This window comes from Eucalyptus grandis, chromosome 2 (genome assembly GCF_016545825.1).
Source record: "Eucalyptus grandis isolate ANBG69807.140 chromosome 2, ASM1654582v1, whole genome shotgun sequence".
NCBI lineage: Eukaryota > Viridiplantae > Streptophyta > Magnoliopsida > Myrtales > Myrtaceae > Eucalyptus > Eucalyptus grandis.
In genome coordinates this window covers 51,287,575-51,312,720 of record NC_052613.1, presented here as the reverse complement: position 1 = coordinate 51,312,720, position 25,146 = coordinate 51,287,575, and the positions used below count along the sequence as shown (strand labels likewise).

At 37.8% G+C, this 25,146-nt stretch overlaps 2 protein-coding genes across 2 annotated transcripts; both read right to left on the bottom strand.

Annotated features, from left to right (window-relative positions):
• Positions 1 to 1,716: 1,716 nt before the first annotated feature.
• LOC104433565 (chaperone protein dnaJ 16) lies at positions 1,717 to 7,245 on the bottom strand. Its single transcript, XM_010046361.3, has 12 exons — positions 6,786 to 7,245; positions 4,851 to 4,974; positions 4,690 to 4,772; positions 4,476 to 4,587; positions 4,296 to 4,400; positions 3,333 to 3,383; positions 3,109 to 3,198; positions 2,909 to 3,017; positions 2,651 to 2,799; positions 2,519 to 2,572; positions 2,191 to 2,406; positions 1,717 to 2,028 (listed from the first exon to the last, which is right to left on the bottom strand). Exons 1-11 carry the CDS (start codon positions 6,920 to 6,922, stop codon positions 2,194 to 2,196), a joined length of 1,227 nt encoding a protein of 408 aa, XP_010044663.1. The 5' UTR covers positions 6,923 to 7,245; the 3' UTR covers positions 1,717 to 2,028; positions 2,191 to 2,193.
• A 14,584-nt stretch (positions 7,246 to 21,829) lies between these two features.
• On the bottom strand, positions 21,830 to 22,612 carry LOC120290777 (zinc finger protein 5-like). The gene has a single exon (XM_039307191.1). It carries the CDS (start codon positions 22,610 to 22,612, stop codon positions 21,830 to 21,832), a length of 783 nt encoding a protein of 260 aa, XP_039163125.1.
• Positions 22,613 to 25,146: the final 2,534 nt, after the last annotated feature.

Below are 25,146 nucleotides of genomic sequence, written 5' to 3'. Positions count from 1 at the left end.
ATTAACCCATTTCACTAAAAATACAAAGAGATTCAAATAATTCTCAACAATAGCCGCTGGTCTGCCCCTTTTTCTTTCGAAACAATTAGTTTTTTTTGGAAACTATGTAAAGAAGAAATTAAATCGTGTAATTACTTGGGTCTGGTTGTTGATAATTGGGCACAACAGTGCCAAAAATTTATTAGACTCAAAAATTTATTAGAAGAATGCAAGAGTAGCTCTTGGGCGTTGCTGTGGCTGCTCCGCGTAAATCCGTTTTTGGCGTTGCTGTGGTGTTTTTGCCTTGGTTGCCAGTTGTTTCAGGCTTTCAGCTGGTTGTTTGTTTGCAGTTGTTCCCTTTCACTCATTCTACTTGTTTGCACTATGAGTGAAAGTTTTTGGCGCCAATTTCTTGTATAGTTGGCTTTTCCTCAATATATTCTTACATTTACCAAAAAAAAAAAAAAAAAAATAGCTCTTGGACTGTTAGGGCGTATTTGACAACTAGCTAAACAGTGAAAATTTTTTATTTTTTATTCCGGGAATAGATTTAGAACATAAATCCATTTGTTAAAATTTTTGTTTTCAAAAAGAAATTTCTATTTTTTTATTCCAGAAATAAATTTAGAATAGAATCGAGAAGTAAAAATAATAATAATAATAATTTTTTGTTCCCGAGAACAATTTCAAATCAAGCAAACTTTTTTTTTCTTTTCTTTTTTCTTGTTTTTCTTCCCTCTCTTCTTCTTCAACCGCCGCCAACGACCAATTGGACGAGGTCTAGCGAGCCTCGCCTAGCTACCAACAGGGCTCGACCTTATTGGGCCATCACGAGGTCAAAGTCACACGGCCAAGGTAAGGCTGACCTTGCCGTGGCCCAACGAGGTCGAGCCCCACCGGCGGTTAGGCGAGCTCAATCGAGCCTTACCTAGTTGCCAACGAGGCTTGGCCAACGACACTTTGGCGAGGTCGCCGATCCTCATCTAACCGATCGTTAGTCATCCCAAGACCGGCGACTAGTGATGAGCAATGACCAGCAAACCTTGAAGAAGAAAAAAGAAAGAAAATTAATAATAATAACAACAACAATAATAATAATAATAATAATAAAATAATTTGGATTATAAATTTTTAAAACGGTACCAAATGTAATTCTATTTCAGGAATAAAAATTTTAGACAATTACAAAATGACTTAAAATACTTAAAAATTATTCTCATGATCAAAATAAAAAAGAATCATTTCTATTTAGAAATTATTTTCAAGAATAAGATGGTTACCAAACACACCCTTATCTTCCACCTTTGCAAAGCTCAAAATGGTAAGACCATCAAAAACCAAAGAACTATAACTGGAATTGTTTTATTTGGGCAGGAGACAAGAGGCCAAATCATTCTATAATCCCTTCTACGATCCCTCAAACAAAAGCTTTTGATTCCAAACACGTGGTATGAATGTACTCTGTGGCAACGTACAAATACTTGAAAAGTTTTCAATGAAGTCAAATGAATTATTTTGTTATCCGACGGCTACCGATCCTTTGAGCAATCATTACTGGGGAATTTAAAAGCACCCGTCATTTAAAAGCAAGTCAAGCTGCTCCTTGCTACTATAGCTGAGCCTGTTTCTGAGCCTCCAGCAATTGAAATTCAGTTTGACCTATAGCCGCCAGGAGATTTAGACAAAACAGTGATCCAGATTCAGAACACGAGACAAGATTGCAAGAGGAACTTCCCGAATATTAATGAGAGGACAGGATGATAAATCATAAATGCGTGCAAACATGTCACCGGGACACCAAGAATCCGCAAAGAGAATCCACTTGTCCAAAGTGAAGAAGCTTCATGAATAAGTTACGCGATTTACAGGTGTTATCAGCTCAAATACTGATAACAAGAGATCAAGGGAATGAATGAAGGAAAAGGGAAGGAACTTTACAATAACAATAAGCTGTTGTTGCCTTTTTAAGTAGTAGACTAAAGTTTTTTGCAGAACCATAACTTCCACGGCATCATTGACATCTCAGCCAACAAGCAAATTTCCTTTAGCCTGCGTGAAAGAACCAACAGGAAGCAAATCGTTGAAACAAATATATATAGACTTAAGTTGCCCGTCCATTATTGCAAATATTGCTCCCCGGAGCTCATTATCTCCTGCGGTTATGGAATGCCAATACTATTGTAAATAAAGTCATCAACTAATAACTCTTACCCTCTAACAAGCCTTCCTCTTTTCAACCTTTAGATGAATATTGAACCATTTCTTCTTCCTTGGCCTCTCCCTTGCTGTGGACTTCTTCTCTCTCACATGGCTTTCTTCTCTAGCCTCCTTAGAAGATCCTCTACTCTTGCTTTTACTTCGCTTCAAGGGTGGACAAGTTGTGTAAGAGGCATGAATTTCATTTCTCTGCTGTAGAAGCTCATCAATCTGCAAAAATAACACAGAAAATTAGTAGAGAAAATTGAAGCACGTCATTGAGCATATAAGTGAAAGAAAAAAGACAACGATTAGAAGCTCTGCTTCTGGTATCGACACTCACCGCTTGCATTTCTTGTGCATATCTACTGGTCATCTCTGTAAATTGTGCCAGCACCTGTCAATAGCCCTCATGAGAATCATGAAACAACGTTATCCCGAAGAAGATGATGCTTGCTTAAATTGACATGAAAACCTCTCTGTATTCAGTTTCAAACTTTGACAACTCGGCCCTTTTTGTCAAAATTTGAGCTTCCACAGCTCTAAGATGTTCCTTCTCTTCTACAAAAGGTGCTGCACAAAGAGCTTCAATGGTGTAGCTTGCACATTTGAAAAAGTTGTCACCTAATGCCATGGAAAAGAAGATCAACTAAAACTTACAAATGCCACTGAAATCCTTCCTACTACAAACTCAATGGAGAATAAGCCCAAAGAAAGTGTTATAAGAACCAACCATAAACAGCAAACACATGCTCGCCAGCCTTCAGTTCAGTTATTTCACATTGCTGAAATCCATCCAACTTTTTGAAGAAGGCAACATCTGGATCCTTGCCAGCAGTCATCTACAGTGATCCGAAATGTAAATCCTAAGCAGTGAAGCAGATTTAAAATTGGGATTGACTAGGACTCTATTTATTTAAATCATTAGCTCACCGAATTGACTGTCTGATCCAACCGATAAACAGGAAAGCCAAGAAAAAACATTCCAGCAGATGTAGTTTTCCCGGTTTTTGCACCATCCTCCTGCACAAAGAATGACAAAGTTTAAAGTACTTGATCACCTATACAAAATTCTACACACAAAAAAAGAAAAAAGTAGCGGCTAGTGGAGCTATAGCACCAAAAGAGTTGATGAGAAAAAAAGAATAGGGTGATACCTGTAGAGCGAGGCTCAATCCACCATTATCTACCCGATCAAAGTACAACAACTGCAACAAACCAGCCAGATAAGATAAGATGGTAGTTCGTTAATAGCTACACAATCCATTGAATTTTCTATATCAAAATCAACTGAAGGACAATGTCCACCAAAATTAAAGAGAAATGACTACCCAAAACTGAAAATCATACAGATTAAAGAAAAAAAAGAAAAGAAAAGAGGCAAGACGTGCCAAAACTCCAGGTGATTGAGAAGTATTCTCCTAATATAGAGTCAGAGTGAAGGTAGTGGATGAAAAAAAGCAGTTATAAAGATTCAGCAGGGGAGAAATATTTCCACCAAATGATAATAGATAAGTCACCCAAATTAACTAAGACACTTTAGACACTAAAATAGTCAATATACAGACTCTTTCATGTTCACCAAATGCTGATAGTGTCGAGGAAATATTTGAAAATGCATGGACAATGAAGACAACTCTATGTTCATTAACATGTCAACTGATAGGACACATAAACAAAAGAAGATAAGCTATCAGAAGCTTAAAAGTTCAGTAACTTAATTGGTCCAACAATTCATTTTAACATTTTGACAGATCAAAGAAAATGTTGATACTTAACTCACTTGTACAAGACAAGCATAATTCCCGCTTAGATTATTATATTTGATGAGTAAAACTTCAGCATACAGCTACACAGCTATCCAAAATTTTAAGCTCGTTATGGGTTGTTAATGTCTGACATTTACTTCCCTTGGTAAAAACATACACTCATCAGAAAAGATTTCAAGGGTATTCAGAGACCATACAAACAGAACTCTGGCAATAAGACCAAAACAACATCCAAGCTATTGCCTTCTTTATGGTATTATTGAGCTTTTCATCACCTACTTTAAAGATCACACGGTATATGCAACTCTACAAAAAATACTTAAATACTTGGATAGTGTGATATGAATGGACCTTGAATTTGCTTTTGTCGGATGATTGCACTCGGCATACAAATCCAGATCGAGCTTCCTCCTCTGTTATTGTGACAGAATAGAAGTGAGCACATTGCTTCTCAACCTGTTTGTTCACAAAACATACACATGAGAAACAAAACACCAGCAAATACACAAAACATTGAAAAAAGCAACTCACTTTCTTAGAAATAGGCGTCCCAAGTATTAGTGGACGAATGGGGACCAGGCCATTGAGAGCTTCCTCCAGAACAGTTGCAGATACAGTTGTCTTAATTGGTACACCAAGTTTACTAAAAGCCCAAACGTAGATAATAATCAGCAATATTACTTATTTATACATCATATAGCTCATAAATGATGAGGATCAAGTGATATACTTGGTAAAACATTACCTGAACAAGGCAGCAAACATGGTATTCACAGCTCCCAAGCTCGAAAGATCTAATTCTAGCTCTTGACTTTCTGATTCAACAGCCTACAAACAAGACAGCTATATCTCAAGTGGCACCAATAACACAAAAGATCAGGAGCAATTCTGGAGAGCTTATCTCACCTCAAAACCAGCAGTGTCATATTGGCGCCTTTTGTCAGGATCAGACAGGATGTTATACGAAAATGTAACCTCTTTAAACATATCAGCAGCTTCAGGATCATTTGCATTCTTGTCAGGATGATACCTAAATTTTCAATCATCTATTCATATTAAGCACTGTCACCAACATCGAGAAAATATTGAAGAATCATCTCAAGACAAAATGGAAAAGGGAACAGAAACTTCTTCAGCATGCTCTTCCCATCAGAAATATATTTCTCACAAAAATGTTCAAAGCAGCTCCATCGCATAGTAGGAGCTTTCACACTACAACAGAGCTAGTCAAAACCATTTCATAATGAAACAAGCAACATAAGAAAGTATGGGATTTCAAAGATATTTAATTCAAGAAGCAGCCAATATCCCAACACAAAATACTCCGGCCACTAGCAACCAATATCAACCAAATTTCTTATACCGTCAAGATGTAGATTCTGAGATTATTTTACGTCCATCACATCCCATTCTCATGTCTTCATTTATTTCGTGAGACCAAATGATCATAACTTACTTCCACCTTTATAACATAGTGAACATTCTGCTCAAGATGATTGATTAAGCTTCAGAGATCATACAAGCTTGAGTCCACTGATCCAAATGGACATCTCCTAAATACGATACCCATCTTTTCTTTTCTTCTCGTAATGAACAAATAGTATAACCCTCTGGGATGGGCTTATTGGTACAGTGATGTACTTGTGTGCAATTAAGCACGAAATACAGGTTTCATTCTCCACACCACCAAATGCAAACGTCTGAACTTTGGCTCATGACTTACGTAATTGCTGATATTAACAGGCATCTCATGAGCACAGGGTCTACCAACCCAGGTGAATTTCCTTGTCATCGAAAAAAAAAATAGAACACTTTCAAAGTAGCTCAATCAAGGACTCAATTCACCAAATCAATCCCTGTAGTAGACTAAAATATCTCCAGATATAAAGTAGCCAAGTGAAACGACTCAGAACTCTAAATAGAACCCAGTTTACGGCAAGTGGATGGAAAAATCAAGTGATAAAGCGTCAGGCTATTAGGCTATTAGACTCGAGGAATATCATCTGTCTGATGCATCAATGAAAGCATCAAGTCCTTAGCAGACAATCATCGTGAAGTTGCTCTGATCAGGTATAAACCCAGAAAAACAAGATACAGAGCTGCACTAAGTTTTGGTCAAATTCTTCATCCTGATACAGACCGTAGCAAACTTCATCTCATGGTACTTCCTCTTCAACATCAAACAAACTACCTGAACAGCACCCCTTGACATTCTTCTATTTGCAGGACAAACAGAAAACAAGCTAAGCTAATACAAAAACTGTACGAGTGAAGCACAACTGCTGAGTGAAGCACAACTGCTGACCCATAGCCAATAAAGCCAGGAATGCTCTCTGATAGATGTTCCACACCAGTTTCACTATATCTTCCTGAAGCTCACCTCTTTCCAAAATAAATCAAACTCGGCTTTTCGATGCAAACTCATCCTACTATAGAACTAGACAAGATCTGCCCCCTTAGAATTTACCGCGCATGGTATGTACGCGGGGGAATAAGGTTACTCTTCTGCACTGGCTTACACACAACTCAAATGAAAAAACCTCATGGTCACTACAAATTAGACCAGTTCTAGCATTTGATAGTCTCGGGTGTTAGCAGAACTGGCTCCAGAAAACAACGAAAGGCCCGCTAACGGCGCGTCGGCATCTACAAGCAGGCATAGCTGTCAATCGCCAAGCCTCGAACAGTGACGCATTCAGTCGTCACAAAGGAAGGCAAATCTAACCACAACCACGAGAATTCAACTCTCCAAACGCACAAACCCCCCCGGAGCGACACGCATCTAAAGAACAAGAAAGGGAAAAGAGGGGAAAACGCGACGGAGAAGGGCGTTGAACGCACTTGAGAGCCATCCTGCGGTACGCGCTCTTGATTTCCTGATCCGTGGAGTTCCTGGCGACGCCGAGGACCTCGTACGGGTCCCGCCGGATCTGCCGCGCCGCATCGCGCTTCTCCGACTTCGACTTGTGAGCAGGCATTTCTAGCGGGGCGGCCTCCGGTAAACCCTAGAAATCGCTCCGGCGGGTCCAGAATCGGCGCGGCATCCGCCGGTCGCCCCCATTCCCAGTCTCCCCCCCCCCCCTCCTCCCCGGTCGCGAAGGAGCGCGCCGCCGCTCCGGGCGGGACGGCGGACGGAACGGGGGAAACCGCGGCGGCGGAGGGGACGGAGGTAGAGATAGAGAGAGAAAGAGAGCGGAACAGCGAGAAGATCTCTCCCAGCAAGAGCTCGCAGGAGAGAGAGAGAAAGAGACAGAGGGGAGCGAGAATTTGGAGGGGAAATTAGGTGTGAAAATTGTCTGTTTGTTTGTTTGTTTTTTTTTTTTTTTTGGTTTTGTCAATTTTATCTTTCAAATTCTCCTGGAGCGGAGAGGGGCGTGCGTGGTGGTTGGGGGACGTTTACGTTACGCCCGGTGCGCACTGCACCACCATGCGCCTCGCACGTGGCGCGATCTTTTGCGTGATAAAGAAACTTTGACGGCAAAATCCCCTATGAAATAAAATCTTTTTCATATAATTAATGTGAGATTATATTTTTTTAGTTACACGGAATGCAATTTTTCCACTCGAATTTTGAACGTGAATGGCAGCCTAAAAAAGACATTTTAATCATCAATTACCTTTTTCTATCATGATACATATCTTGAAATAATCTTAGTATTAGTAAGAATATCAATTCACATCTCGTCTGTGTTTTTCTTTTTATGGATAAAATTTTTTATTGCATTTTATCTCTAAATTAAAAATACTATGAGAATACCCATGACCTTAATTATCAATTTGGGAAGGTTTTTAATGTTCCATGGAAAATAAATGAGGGGTTTTGAGAATTGTAAATTATAATTTGAAATAGTTAACGTCTTTAGAAACAAAACATTCTAAACATTTTTTGTTTATTCGGAAGCCATTTTGCTACGTTTATTTTTTTTACTCCTATGAAATGATAAAATCATTTAACTTGTTTCTTGCGTATTTAACCATATGTAGATAAAAACAATGTTTATTTATATTAATAATAAACATTTATTTTAACACCATCTTATTAAACATGTTTGTCCTTATACTTTTCTTTTTTTGGTGCCTCGATTTTTTGCACTAGTAAACTATGATATTTCCGTTATCTTCCTTAATTGGCAATATAGTGAACGCAAATTAAATTGTTGTAGATGTGGATTATAATCTGCAAAATAATCATCAACACTTAAACAATAATATAAATAGTTAAATATGAAAAGGTGCTACAATATACAACACATTTTTCATTTTAGCATATAGCTAAAGGACAAGATTAAAAGGAGAAATTTCAATACAGTATTATTATGCTGTGATGCTCAGCAATACATATCAAAATTAGATGAAATCCTTTACTCTGGTTAACTTTTAGTTAAATCTATCACTTACAAGATGAGCTTAAAATAGGCACTTTCGATATTGCCTTTTCTCAAGGGCACCACCTTTGAGATAATTTTTTTTTCTCCCTAAACGATTTTGTTACAAAGAACGAGAAAATGCAGGTTATTCTCAAATTGAAAACATTATTGCCCTTTTGATATCAAAATTTCCCTTCATTGGACTAAAATCAAAGATAAACTGAGTCATTTTTTTTATTACAACAAAAAAGAAATTGCTTTACGGATAATAAACTATGTCAAGTTTTTTTTTTCAGAACAACAAATTTTATATGCAATATAGTAGCTTCATGTGAAAATTTGTTCTCAAGCTTCAAAAACCAAAAAAAAAAAATTATGAGAACATAATCAAACAACATCTTCTTTACAAAAAAAATAAAGGAAAAAGTCACAAAAAATCCTCAAATTATGTCAATTGCAACATATTTACTTTAATAATTCTTATGACATAAAAAAAAATCTCAAACATATTTACCTTTATAAGACATATTTACCGTTAAAAATTTCATTACAAATAACGTTGACATAACGCTTACATGATTTAAGCAAACTTTGTTAAAAAATTATTTTAATTTAGATAAAAGTAAATGTGTCGCACAAATACAAATATGTAATTTTTGACATCATAATATAACAAATTTAAGATGAATATATTACAACATACATATTTTGATATTTTTTACATCATCAAAAAACACTCGGTTAGATCTGTCCGAGCGAATTTAGTCTCGGCTTTTTAGGCGGTACTTTTTTTTATTTTTTCTTTCGAAGTTTCATTTCCTATTGTGCGGCGCTCCCGCCAGCCTCATCGCGGAGGTGCGCAGTGCGCACGCACGGACAGCCTAAGGCACCAGGGGCGCGGCGCGGCGCGGCGGGGCCCAACCGAGGTAAATACAGCAGTTCAAATTCCCCCCGGGCCCTGGCCCCCGGGGGAGGGGGCGAGGGGTAAAATCGGGAAATCGCAATAACAAGACGTCAGAGAGGTTGATTGGGTCGGGATTGGACGTGGATCTTACAATCAAAAGGCTCCAAAGGCGAAATCGCAATCAATGCGGTGGACTGACGAAGATCCCTCACCCGTAACAACGCAACGCCATTTGATCTCGACCCTGGTTATCATCAAACCATCATTACCTCATCCCCCCCCTTCCCTTTCTCTCTCTCCCTCTCTCTATGTATACATACATATATATATATATATATATATGTCGATCAATGATGACGCAATAATTTTTATTGGGGCGAATTGAAATTGCTTTTGTGACGTTTCCTTTCGCATGCGCTTACCCAACTCATGTTAATTTAGTGGCGGGGTGACACAAAAGCTTCGTGGATTGAGCTCCCATGAATGGGACGTTTCATCCTCTTACCCAAGATCTTGTTGGGTTGGGTTGAGCCGAATCGAGAAGATAATGAATTTTGATCGAGTCCTTCTCTTTTTCCATGAGATGTTTCCGTTGTCGGCTTGCTAGTCAAATTAAAATCGACACGAGAAATTTTGCATGTAAAATATTGTCGCAAAATTGACTTCGACGTCATGTTAAAAAATTTAAACCGAAAAGCTTAGACTAATTAATAGAAAGAGACGCTTATATAACAAACATATGACATGCATTCATCATTCGAAGTACATGACAGAAAAAAGAACTAAACATAGAATCGAGGTTAAGGGCCAAGATGGCATTGATCTGATCGCATGACACGACTTGCTTGATTTATTATAGTTTCGGAATTTCATTTAAAGGCGTAATAGAGTAGATACCGTGATCTGTGTAAGTTTTTCAAAAATATTTATTTATTTATTTATTTTTATCTCCACTCCATAGAACAATATAGAATGGCATTGCCAATGAATGTATTGGTCAAATTACATAAACTAGGGACTAAACTACATACCACATCAGAATTAGGTATAAAAAAACAAGGTGCATTAATAAGGATGAAGCTCGAAGTGAATTGCAACGACCCAATTTTTTTATTTATACCGCCTCATTTGAGTTTGATTGTTGCTTGAATTTACAACCGCCCCTAAACATACCTACCTAATGCCTTGACTCCTGCTAAACAAGTAATTACACGTCTCATGCATTAATTATCCGCATTTACTATTTCCAAGAACCTCCTAGCGCGTTTTAAGTTTAAAAGCATCTAGATGCTAATACACGTATATATGTACTAACTTTATCATATTTTCTTATAATAATTACGTGGCAAGATACTCTACAAAACATACTTAAAAAAAGATGATCTCGGTGTGATGATTATATTGTAATTGCCTCTTATCGTTGTGATTGATCAATCACATCATTCATGACAATATTAAGACTCCCTTTATTTTGCGAAAACCAAACAATTTGAAAAACGTTTTCTAAAAAATGACCATTCATATCATTTACAAAAAAAGAATAAATGAAAAATATTTGTATTGACCTATAAATTATTTAAAAACAAACCGTTATTGATGATAAAAATATTGTTTATTGACTAATTATTTTGATTGATACAAACGATCATTTTTAAGAAAATAGTTTTTCAAACAATTTCTTTAGCAAAATAAATAGAGTTTAAGTATCACTTTTTTTTTGTTGACACAAAAATTCGTGTTATTTGATTTGACAAATCTATGTATTTGTGTGTGTGTATATATAATATTCACACGTATATTGAATAAGACTTCATTCATAAAGTGCTTGCATGTGTCCGAAGTGGATGTCATCATTATCAAATATAGGATTAGACGCATTTAAATTAAGCACTTAACCATCGGATATTTAGATTTATTAATTTTAAAATTTCCCCCTCCACCTAGGAAAACAAAGAACGGTGTTTCCAAGAGCTTTTTTTTTTTTTTTTTGTTTTTATGAAACATCAACTTTACACGCATTTCGATGGTCACCCTTAATTAGAATGCATAATTTAATAACAAAAAAGTAGGACTTATGGGAGCGTTGAAGCTGATGCAATCATGGAATCTGCTCAACTTCATCCGACAATAGATGTCCAATCTACCCAAGGTGCTGGAGACTTTAAGCTAAACCCACGTCAAAAGGACTACTTAAATTTAAGTCTAATCATAGTGTGCTCCTTCAATGTAAAAGAACTTGCAAGAACGGCTTTGCACACCATTGATTTAAGATGGTGGTAGTTGTTGATACCAAAAAAAATGCCCAAGTTACCAACCGACGACTAGGACTAGGGGAGGCCGAGCATTACATAGCATGAGTAAAATTAAGGGCTGGAAGGTATTAATCTGTATATATATAGATAGTGGATAGGACATTTAAGTAATTGCCAACAACAACGGCGAAAGAAAGTTAGTAAAATTATGAGGCACATGCACCGATGAATGAGGCTCAATTTAGTCGACGAGAGAGTTGAGATTGAAGTAATTTGCAATAGAATAGAAACAAAGCAGCTATCCAAGTTGTGAAGCCGACAATCTCAAGATTAGCTGTGAAGATCGATATGGTACCAACACAATCATCACATCATGGAGCTGTTGATCTCAAAAGCGACAAGCTATAGCGGCTAAGAAATATGGGTCTCTGCTGAAGTAGCTGTTGGTGATGTGCACAATGTCAAAAGTAGTGGGTTTGTTTGGTAACTGATTGTAATTGCACGTTATTGAATTTTAGGAGTCACCATAAGGTGTGCCTTTTACATGCCTATAAGCGATTGCCTCCTATCTCGATACTTTTAATGCTTCCATCAAATCATGTTTCCTGTTTAAGTATCGACAAAGCATCCCTTCCCATCCTGCTTCAATTTCCATATCAATCCACAGTTTGCAAGAATTTTCATCAATAAATTCTCTACGAAACATTAGTTATAATCTTCAAATCGATAATGGATGGGGCGTGCGTAGAATTTCCTTTACACGCTTGCCATGAATGGTGTATGGTCTATCTTTACTAGGTCTAATCCAATAATTGACGTCAGGAAAATGACAAACAATTTTCTTATGCAAGCTTTTAAACTGGAAAAGAAAAGAAAGAGTGATTTCAGCTCACACAGTCCATTATCAAAAGTAACAAGTGGTGTCACAACTAACGAGTTGTCATTTTGCACGGGGGCATACAAAGCATCAAGATTATTATAATTTAACACAAAATAAAAACAATAGCATGATGCGCGGAGATTATTATACACTAAGTGGTTTTTAGGTTGTCCTTGGATGTCGATTAGAGTTGACTTTTTTAAATGTTGACTTAGTAAATTAATTTTGGTATACCTAACATTACAATTTTTAGTATGGACATTAAAAGCTCCTATTTCAAATTTGAACATTAATCCTGAATATTTTTTTAATTCGAGAAAAGTCTGAGAATTCGAAGGAAGTCCGGATACATTCCAAATAAAGCCCGCCTCTAACCTGACTAACGGTGGTTTTTGTCTTCCTTCACTATTTCGAATAATTAAATCTACCAACAGGACATAAGCAATATGAATAATGAAATAACATAACGTGTCTTATAAGAATAATAATATTTTCGGTGATTTATGACCAGTCTAACTTAGGGGCGAGGCTGTCGCGTGCTAATGACAGCTAAGACCCCCGAAAAGCCATCGGCCAAGTGCTTTTTTTTAGGGATTTAGCGCACGCTAATTGAATCTCCTAATCGTCCTAGGCTTTAGAGAATTTAATTCCAAGCAAGGCACAATATTAATTCCTCGATTGAATCCAACTATAATTTTACTAATGTTGAACGTTACGAATAAAGAGAAAGAAATTGCTTTTCTTTTTTAAAAAATTGAATAATTATGTAATTGAGTCGACGAATGAGAGAGTGATTTTTTTTTTGGTCGGTAAGAGAGAGTGATTGATAGTCTTACCTTTTGGTGCAATAATAATTTCAATATTAACAGAAAGTGAGACAAAACGGAATCTAGACTTAGAGCCCAATTTAACTTGGGCTTGGATTAAGCCCCTCCTAGTGAGCAGCCCATCAGTGCTTTTTCCGCCCGTTTGGTAGAATAGCAGATGATACCAAGGTTGTTTATTAGAACATAGGAACATTAAGTGTAGGCATTGTGGATCGTTATGTACTCATAAGAGTACAAGCGAGTCAAGCTACTCAATGAGTTATTAGTGCTCGACCAATTGCCTACTCAAGCTCTGCTCAATTTCGAGTCTAAAGATACTTTACTTGATAAAGCCGATTGAGTATTTTATTTTTATTCAGTTTCTTTTTTTTTCCTTTTTTTGATTGCATATGATATTGGATATTTGCAGTATTACCTTTTTATAGTGCATATCCAATTTCTCCTTTGTTATTTTAAAACATAAACAAAAAGGATGAATGCGAGTATTTTGAGCTTAGCAAGAAAAAGATAGAGTATATTGAATTCTATATGCTTAAAATCGGTCGACCTAGTCGAGCTCAAGTATGTTAAGTTTTGTATCCAATCAAGTTTTATCATAAAAAGAAAGAACTCTCGATCAAGTTGAAAATAAGTTTTGAGTGAGTTCCCAAGTTGAATCAAGCTTGATCTTCATATAGTATCCATTCGATTCAACTCAACTTGATTGCATAGCATGTCACAACTCCAGACCCATCTACATGTATAAAGTTTAGATACAGAGTAGTCATGTGTTCATCTTGAGATAATTTGATATTCAATGTACCCCTCTTCATGTGAGGGATGAGATCAACACTAGTGATTCGAAAATGGCACAAATTAGCATGGATCAACAATAAATTAATTATTTAATCTATAAATCTATGAATGGACCTAGACTTAGAATCGGGGAAGGTGAGTAAATTTCCTGTAGGCATGCATCCCACAGTGGGCAAACAACTCCCATTCAAGCCTTTCAAAGATAGCCTTTTAGCAGAAAACCACTCAGCCCTTTAGTTAAGAGCCTAGAGACATCCAAAGATACCAGGATGGAAACGTTTCTAATCTACCCAGGCTGCATTTCTTGGAGGATCTTACCAGGCTGGAGGAGAAGAGGAATTTAGAAAGCCATGGAGAGGTTTTTCACAAAGCACGCACTTTACTTCAAGGAACTCTGCCCAACACATTACACCCTCCTCATTTTTTTTTTATAGATGATAAGAGGTCACAAAGACATGCACAAGGACCAAGCTCACGGGTCTGGATACAAACAGAGGCACCGAAAACTTCCGGGAGGGAATTATTTGCATACTATGAACAGTGATCGTATTGTGAACAATACCTTCCTTAGCCTAGTGCTATAGTAAAAGTGAACAGTAACTTACTACAGTGAAATTGTATGGACTCAGCGGTCTCATCCATCACGAGCATTGTAGTCATAGTCGGAGTCATCTGAGCTGTGTACTGTTGCTAAGCAATGTTCATCATATTTTTGTTCAAGTGCTTCAAGGTCTTCTGGTGAAAGAATCTGGTTGAGCTGGCGAGATGTAGATGCGGAGGCTTCGTAAGCCCAATGGGATGCTTCTTCTTCTGCCAAGTTTGTGTTATCATTTTCTTCAGTGTCGATAGGAATGCTTGGTTGAGGTCAATTGGATGGCTGTGCATAAAATGATGTGTCAATGCTTTGGGATAAGGATGAAGATCCTTGTTCGTAGGGATCCTGGGACAGAGGACCTCTAAAGCATGCATAGGGGTCCTGAGTGGATTGGACAATGTCATCTACTCTTGTCATTTCATAATCTTGAGATGATATAGCTTGTCTGTATTGCCTGAGTGCTTCATTAGCTTCTGGTGCTAGGTCATAATGATCCCACGTAATTGGTACATTATTCCATATATCTTTGGGAATGGTTTTATTTTCCTGGCACAAGATTCTCTAGAGTTCTCGGTACTGGTGTTCATAAGATCTAACAGATTTTGGATAAGATTTGTGAATCCGAGCTTCTCTGTCTGTATTGTCTGAGTGCTTCATTAGCTTCTGGTGCTAGGTCATAATGATCCCATGTAGTGAATACATTATTCCATATATCTTTGGGAATTGTTTTATTTTCCTGGCACAAGATTCTCTGGAGTTCTCGGTACTGGTGTTCACAAGATCTAACAGATTTTGGATAAGATTTGTGAATCCAAGCTTCTCTGTTGTCCAAGTGAGGTTTATAGGATGTGGTTCCTATTTCCTGAGGGGCATTAATGATGCTTCCATTATTTCTGGAAAAAATGCCATGGACGTTGGAAAAACAAGATGGTATGGACTTCAGAATTTGGTGTCATGGTTCTTAGTTCTTTCTCCAAGAGATGTTTCTAGTGAGTAGGATGATAGAATCAGTTGAGAAAGTCTAAAAGATTTCGATCACTTTCTTTCTTGACATTTCTCCCAAGTAAGAAAATCTTGGTAAGGTTGGCAATGAATCTTCTGGTTGGAATTTCAATAGCTATCAAGTACTTATTGGTTAAGACCATGATAATGTCTTGAGTTGGTCAGGGAAATCTTCTTCATTCCAAATAAGAGGATGAATGAATGGATAATCTGAATTTAATCCAAAAGGATAAAGAATCGAACCTCCATTAAATCTGAACAGATCTGTGTGGCATTGCCACATAAAGTTCTCTAGGTTTCAGCGAGACTGTCATTCTAGATTTGTTGAATAATCTCCTGGGGATATTTCCAACTTGGCAAATCTTTGATTTTCTCAATCTTGTATTTTACGCCATGATTGAGCATATGAAATGCAGGCCTCTTGATGTACATGTTGATTTCAGCAAGTGCTTTTGGCCTTGACAGGAAGTCAACAAGCACATTCTTCTTTCCAAGAATATGTTTGGTTTCAAAAGAGTATTTTGAAAACCATTCAGCCCATCGAAGCAGTTGAGAGTTAGGAATCTACTTTTGTTTAAACTTGGTCATATGGGGGAAATATGCCATGTCTAATTCTACCAAGAAATGATGGCTGATGAGATGAAATTCAAACTTTTTTATTCCGTTTTTTATTGCCAAGATTTCTTTAAAAGTGGAATGGTAGTGCATTTCAGCTTGAGAAAACTTTCCACTTTTGTGAGCACAAAAGTGTCTTTTACCATCGATTTCTTCAAACAGGATGGCTGCCCAGTATTCATCACCGGCGTTAGTTTGAAGGATTCTTTTACCCGTTGATGGTATTTACAATGGTGGGAGATTTTGCATAATCTCCTTAAGCTCAGCGACTGCTTTAGTTTGAATTTTTTCCTAAGGTAGGGGATTCTTCTTTAGCATAGATTGCAAAAGAATTAGGAGCTTTGCAATGTTTGGGACAAAATCCCTAAGATAATTGATTATCCCAAGAAATTGCTGAACCTGTTTCGTCGTGAAGTTATCTTCAGGAAACTTCAATAATTCTTGAGCAATATGTGGCTCTAGATAATATGTACATTTCTTAAGGTGCATACCCAGAAATTCAATTTCTGTCTAGGCAATATTCATTTTCCTTTGTGAAAGCATAATGCCATGTTTTTTCACGATTTATGCAAATTGCTCAAGGAGTTGACAGTGTGATTGCTCGTCAGGACTGTAGAGCAGAGTGTCGTCAATGTATACGGCTGCACTTGACAAGATTGGTTGGAAAATACGACACATGGCATTTTAGAAAATGGATGATGCTACCTTTAGACCAAAAGGAAGAACTTTCCACTGGAAGTGCTGGTTCGGGATATAGAATCCTATTTTGGATCTATCTTTAGGATGGATGCTCAATTGCCAAAATCCGGCTTTGAGGTTGAATTTGTAATAGATATGGGCTTTGGTTAGACCAGTAAAGAGAGAGTCTCTAGATGGTAAAGGGAATTTATCGTTTTGGAGAAAAATATTGAGAGGTTGATAGTTAATTACCAGTCTCATTTTTCCCCTGTTTTGCTCGGCACACTTATTGACATAAAAGGTTTCGCAAGAGAATTAGAGATTTCAATAAAGCCTTGTTGCAATAGTTCTAAGCATTCCCTTTGAGCTAAAGCCAGATGTTCTGGCTTCATTCCCATATGACTCGCCTTGGTTGGATTTATATTTTCATTTTTCTTGAAATGAAGGCGAATAAAGAACTCTGGATTTTCCCATAAAGGATGGAAACACTTTTGAGCAAATTCCGAATGGGATTCCGAACAAGATTCTAGCAACCTTTGCATGATTGGATCTAATAGACTCATCTGAATGGAAAAGAGTCTTTGAATATTGACAAATTCAGAGAATTGGTCTTTATACCTAAGACCTTTTCCAAGAATGATACGAAGCTGAGAGATTTGAGTCATGATGTCCCACCCAATTATCAGATCTTTATTGGGGAGACTTGATCCAAAAATCTTTGTGGTTATGGAACACTGAGGAAAGAACTGGACAATTACGAGAGTGGTCCTGACATTTGTGAAGAAAATGTCTCCCGAAGCAGAATTGAAATATCGGACATAAGGAGTCCAATATTCTTCAAGAATAACTTTAGTGTCCAGAATTGAACAACTTGCTCCTGTTTCTATGAGAGCAATAATAGTGATAGGTTTGGCAAACTTCGAGGTGAGGATTTTTACAGGGAAATGGGGACAGTGAGTTTGACTTGAAAATATGTCAAGGCTTGGTTCTGAAGATGTGAGAGATATGTGAAAGATGTCTTTAGACTCTGAGTTTGACTCAATCTCACTGGAAGTTTAGTAAGAGGGAATGACACAAAGAGTTTGTTCAGATGGCTCTTCATCAGCAGAGAATAATGATTCAATATCATCATTTTCAAGAGAAATACCTGTTTCATTCCTAATGTGATGAATTAGACAATTCTGACATTTTCTCGCTTGTGGACAATTTTTGGCAAAATGTGCCTTCTGATTGCAGATGAAGCAACGGTTTGATTTCTTATGGCCTGTGTGATCCTTTCTTTTGCGTAGGTATCGCCATTTCTTCTTTTTACGGAAGTTCTTGGGGCCATGTTTGGATTTCTTCATCCAGAACTTCTTGAAGTGTTTCTTTTTCTGAGAAAACTTACCGGAAGTACCATCACAGTCTGGTTTTGAACATTTGATCTTTAACTTCTAGCGAGAGTAGGCTGTCTCGAGACCTTTGTCATCTGTGATGTAGGTACGAACCATCTAGTGCTTCAAGCATAGTTCTTCGAGGCATAGATGGATTTCTTGTTGTATTTCTCCCAAGGGAATATCTTGTATTCTCCTTTGTCTTCCAAAGAAAGATCTTTTAATCATCTGGAATAATTCTTTAGGGATGGAAGTCAGGAGAACATGTTTCAGATTTGGATCAACTCCAATATGATAGAAAAGCTGAAGCATTATTCGATAATGCTTATCAAGATATTTCTTCTAGAGAGAGCAACATTTCCTTTCAAAAAATTCTCTCATTTTCATTTCTATGAGGTCAGTGGGTTTTCCCACAAAGACATGATATAAGATAGTGATGGCATGGCTGAAATCAGGTGACATCATAAAATGAATTTAGTCTTGTTCTGAAACTGATTTCCACCAAAGCTTGAGGCTTCCTGAGAACCTCGTAACAAAGTTGTAAAGGACATCATTCATATCATGGTTGGTGATGGACTGGGTGTTCAACCAAGTATGAAATTCTTCAAGTCTTTCTGGCCATTTGTGATAAGGAATATCATCAATGGTGAAAAACTGTTTTGATGCCATGGACACATGCCGTCCGGGATTGTCTGTCTGAACATTTTCTGGCTCAGAATAGTTTGATTCTATCTCATGATCTGGAGGATCAGCCATGAATATTGATGAAGTGATTGGCTCAATAGGGAGGGAATCAATAGTAGGAATCGAGAAGGATGAAGATGACGAAAGGGATACTGAATCTAATTCAGTATCAAAGATGCTAGGAGAAGTTTGTTCAGCTGGGAACAGAATCTGATTTTCTGGAATGGCAAGATTAGGCTGTTGGATAACAGGGTCAGGTTCCTGAGTACCCAAATCATTTAGAAAAGATTCTAATGGATTGGATAACATCATCCGATATGGCATTTCTTTTATAACAATCGAACTTGATTCTGGAGGCATCTTTTCTTTTCCTTTGTCTTTTTGCAACTTTTTGATACGATCTCGTAATTCTGCCATATTTGGTTCTTTTCTGAAGGAATCTTCTGGGATGGTAGCAAAAATGGATGTCTGGGGTGGTGGAGGCAAATACCCAGTTTTGACAGTAGTTGCGAAGGGATCGAAAGGTCTGAACCTTCCTTCTTCAAGGAGTTGAATTTGCCACTTGAGTTTCTCTATCTCTGGCTTTGGGCTCTCTAGATGATGATACCCTAGATGTTGTCCTGATTCCAAGGCATTTAGCCTCTTCTGGAATTCAGAAATCATTTTCTCGGTGGTCTCATTATACTTTCGGAGATCTTGTTGCACATTTCCAATCTTGAAATCAATTGCTTTGAAAGCATTGTTTTGTGTTAATAGAGTCTCTGATTGCCAATTTAGAACAGCTTCAGCAGCAGGAGTCTTTCTCTGTCTCCCATGTTCATCCACATCAGTGGGCGTAGGAATCTTAGGAACATGGCGGTATCTGCCATGAGGATCAATAAACTCTTCCGAAGCAGGAAACGAGAGTTTAGAACTTTCTCTAGCAAGAGGGGGAAAGTCAGTTTCATGGAACATGGCGATAGAGGAAGTGGGTGATGTTTCTGCTGGAGTTTCGAGTGGGTAAAAATTCTTCTTAGCCCATTTGAGGATTGGCTTATAAAACGGAGAGAGAGCTTGTTTTTTTTTAGGAGGAGATGGTGGAGGTGATTTTGGTGGCTCTGGTAAAGCTTGGGATGTAGTACTGGACTCTGGTGGTGGAGGAGATGCATAAGAAACCATGAACTGGTATTTTCCACACTCACCAAAAGTATCAACAGAGGAATCTCCGTCTAAGTACCTTTGGTATACCTTATCTTTTGGCATTTTCCTTGAGGTGGAGACTTAGCAAAAGGATCAACCTCGTCAGGAGAATTTGTACAATAGGAACATTGGCAAAAAGGATCCCAAAAATAATGACTATAGTTGTCTTTGTAGTAATGGACGGGATGTCCATCACTGTTGAAGTGTCGAACAAGCTTTTTTGGATCTGGTTCGGAAATTGATTCAGGAACACATGGTTCAATCATGAAGAGGGTTTGGAAGATAGAAGGACTTTCTTCCTTTTCCTTACCAAATTTGATGGAAACGGTTCCATCTTTTTTCCTGACGAACTCAGAGTCCGTAGACTGGAAAGGCTTGTTGTGTTGGTGTAGCTTTTCATAGTTGGTGATCCAAGTCTCTGGAAGGAGCTTGGCCAACGTATCCTTCGGGATTTGTCTGGGAACATGGATGCATGATGCCTGATCATTCTGCATGGAGATAAACAAGGCATCTTCATTACCATTGTTGAAGTTGAGATCAAGAGCATGATTTTGCACTCGATAAATCATTTGGTAATGTAGGGTTGCAGCTACAAAGTCCGCAGTTTTAGGGGCTCCAGTGAGCTGTGCTTGAACTTTTAAGAAAGAAAGTAGTTGGGGTTTTGAAAGAGCGATGTTGAAGTTTGAATACAAAGTCACAAAGACTGTTCCGACATTCAAAGTAGTTTGAATAGTACCGATGCAAGCATGTTGGTATTGTAAAAACTTAGTATCCAACAACACAATTCTTACCACAACTGGCAAACCTTTACGCTCATGAAAGGTAAGAGTAAGACGAACAGCGCCATAGTGGACATGAGTGTAGCCCTATTGAGCCCATTGTTTGAGGGATTATGGAGGGATCTGAAGAGTAACAAAATACTCATTTTTAGTAGCAGGAATGGGGTGCTAGTCGAATTTAGAGAACTAAACGTACTCCTTTACTTGCTTTGGGGTTTGATGAATAAGTTGGCGAATAGAGTGGATAGGTGAGAATGACGAGTTGGGTTTGGCAAAAACGGAGTAAGATTCATGAGAGGAAGTTGAGTTTCGGAGATCTTGATTTCATCACTAGAGGGAATTCGTGTTTTTTCAAGAACCGTATTGACTGGGTTTAATCACTTGGGGTTGACAAAGTAATCGCAAACGTGCAAATTGCTTGCCCCAGTCAGATTCCGTCCTTGGCGAACGTTGGATATGCTACGTATGTCTCTCTAGTCTACATTGCGAGGGTTCCCGATGCTCTCCGAAAACACTGACCAATGATCCCAAAAGAAAATGCTCAATCAAAGTGGTCGGTCATCTTTTAGAAATTCGTGCAATTAACTATACCTGTAAAGGACAAACGCAATTAAAGGCAAAGGTCTGTTTTAAAAGTTTTTGTCCCTTCTGTCTTTTCGGGGGCTGTTGCTTAGCTTACATATCAGTTCACATGGGTTTTTTCTTTTGGTCCGAGCGGAAGCGGGAGCTTCCCCGCTAGAACGAGAGAATCGTATCCACCCGAAACATTCGATTTGGTGTAGATACGCCTGCTTTATACACCTGGGACGCCAACGCGATTTGAATGTTCGAACACGCGTGCAAAGATATTTATTGCAGCTGACGTTAGAGACCAAAGTTATTTTTAATAAATGAATCTCGAAGCCACTGAATTATTTTTACAAGTGTTAAAAGATGTTTATGTTACAATGAACTTTCATTTCTCCCGCTGATAATAACCGGTATCAGCCGGAAGCACAGCAGGAGCATGCCAGTTTTGAACTCGAGTCGATCCACCGCAAGAAAGGCCTTCTCGATGGTCCGTCATGTTGCCGAAGCTAATCTGGGGCTCCTGATGCGAGAGCGCAAACTGATCATCGAGATCGTACACATAACTAGATGAAGAGTCCAAATACCACTGATCATCACTGGACCCTCGGAAATCAACCACCCCAGTAGAATCGCAATAGTAATGACTGTGATACGCTTGAAGGTAACTGTTGAGGCTCGCTCTCCTCCTGGCTTGGAGCTGCAACTTCTTCTTCCTCATCCTCTCCTTCTTGTGGGCGTTCTGGTGACCCCCCAGGGCCTGTGAGTTCGCGAACATCTTGGCACAGTACCGGCACTCGAAGAGCTTCTTTGCTTGACCATCGTGGTGCGGGTCAGAGGTCAAAACCGGCGATGATCTCTTGTTGTCGTTGCTGCTGTTGGCCAGAGGTGTCTTGTTGTCGAATATTGACGAAGATGGGACTGTGTTTGACGAGTTCACGCTCTCGCGATCGTCTCTCTCCATAAGATCTGATTTCGGGGTGTCCTCTTCTTCATCTCGGTTGTTGCGGGGGGCGATCGTTGTTAGGTCAAACCCGAACAGCTTGACCTTCTTCTTCTGCTGCTTCTGAACGCAAGAAGATGAATCATCAGTACCAAAAGAGCCACTGTTTAGTCCAACACCGACGTCCCATTTAGGAGGAATGAGATTAGAGACCGACGGGCCTGACATGATGATCCTAGAACAGAACAAAGAAAATCAGTATGTAGGTAGGTAATGCGCTTCGGCTTGTGTGTTCGTAGCTTCATCGCTTCCTTTTTTATAGCATAATCCACAACTTCCAGCCATTAATAAATAAGACCGTGATGAATAAACAAAACCGATGAACGAGTTGTTCATTCCACGCGACACCCTATTTTATTCATGGACACAGGAACCGTACCTTACGGTCAAGGCAGATGAAAGTAGGAAGGGAGAATAGGAAATGGTTTTTTAAGAAAACGCCCCTTCACATGGAAATAAGTAATTTTCAAATCGAAAAGCAGATGGTACCATAGAACCTAGGTCAAATCGAACATAGGCAACGCGCATCATTATATAATGGTAGCGGTTAAAGCATCGCTTGTGCTCGACTTGATATATTAAAATGGATTATACATCCATTTATTGACTCATATATGATAGGTTGAGTCATTATATGAGTTACTTAAATTTACTAAATGAGTTTAAAATGACAAAATCTTAAAATATTGAAGGATGAGCTAATCATTGCCAACCATACTCCAATGAAATGCCTTGATTTCTATTTTTTGTTTATTTTGATGATCTATGAATTTATTTTGTCATTGTGACTTTCGTGATTTCCTTTCATGTATAAATTCGGTAATGAATGGAAATTTCTTTTTGACAAAAAAAAATAGTTCGTAGTTTATTCAAATCCTATGTAAGAAAATGATGGAGTCCTTGAATTGTTTCAAGTTCAAACAAATCTTGATGGCTGATCAGATGAGCTCGACTTCACACTTATTAAAAATATCAAGATGACTTTTTTTTTCCTCCATCATTTTATTTTTATTTTTATTAATCCTATAAGGTTCATGTGTTAGTTATTGGTTAATTATTGTAGTATGTCTTTCCTTGGTTGCATTTGACATTGTCATTTTTACGTAATTTTAATAATCTTAGTTCTTGTCAGTACAATCTATGGTCTGCATAAATTATCTTATTTAATATCTTAATTCTATTTAATTAAAATTTCAATTCCTTCATGTTATTTGTAGCTATGATTTTATAAGTTCAATACCAAGTACTAAATTTTTCTTATTTTTCATTATAAGTCAATACAAAATTGAAAATTCTATGTAATGTTGTAAGCCAAGTCTTTAGCGTTTTATAGTTGAAATGGCAATTTAATCCAATTATCATATACACATGGAGTGCTTAAAGTGAATTAACTAGATGGATATGGATTCTCATAAGTTAGATTAAATATGGAAGTATTTAAGTAATATGGGTTGAGTATGTGTTGTTAAATTTGTATTGCATATAAATAGACCAAAACAAGTTAAATAGGTTAATTTGAGTCAAACAATTTTCAACTCAATCCAAACCCCACTTGACCCAAACCGTCCATTAGACAACCCTATGCTCGGCTCATTGCTTCCTCAAGATTGGCTTGGTTTTTATTTTTTATTTTTTGGTTTAAAGCTCAAGTGGCTTTTCAAGTTGAGTTTGAGTCTAAAGATACTTTACTCGATCAAATCTCAAACTTAATCGAGTATTTCATTTTTTTTATTAGTCATTTTTCCTTTATTTTGGTCACCAATTGTATTATAGTATTATATATATATATTACTTTTTACAATGTACTTACCCTCCCTCCTTTACTTTGTCTTTAAACACAAACATAAAAGGCGAGTGACACTATTTTGAGTCTGAGCAAGAAAAAAAACAGAGTATGTTGAGTTCTACATACTTAAATTGAGTCGGGCTAGTTGAGCTCAAGTATGCCAAGTTCTATATCAAGTTGGGTATGCATATTGGTAAAGGTATTCAATCAAGTTTAAGTCGAGTTTTAAGTTTCAAGTATTCAAAATGAGTTGAGTTCAAATTTAATAGTATCAGTATATTGATTCGCTTCAACTTGATTGCATCCATACGTAACAACCCCAAACCTAATCGACAACGTCAAAGCCTAGACAAAAAGTAATCCAAGTCTTGATCTTGAGTTGATTTGACATAACAAGCATCTCTTTCGGCATTGTCTCTTACTTCTCGTGGGAGATGAGGTTTTCTAGGCCCTTGTGCCTCTGTTTTCTGCTTTTTTACGCATAAAACCTTTGTAAACATGGGAGGCCATATATAATCCGTAAGAGAGGGGTTATTGGTTTTTTACAAACCGATGCGTTTGAGAACACATTGGTAAAGTCATTTGGGCCTTTCTGGTTCCTAAAGGTCCTTGTGCAAATGCTAAAGTGCTTGGTAAAAAATTTTGGAGACTTACTAGAAATATGCATTGCATTTTCAAAATCATTTCTCTATAAGACCACTACTCACCAGCATTGGGTATCCAATATTTTCGGAAACCTGGAGCCCCATTATTAATAAATTTTTTGTTTCAATTTTGCCCTCACCAATTTTTCGTATTCCTCTTTTACCCTAGTTCATCTCTCTCCCATTGTCCATCGTCTCTCTCGCTCTCTGAACCATGAACCAAGGGCATTGCGTGAATTGATTTTGGTCGTCGAGGGACAACCGTCGCTTGC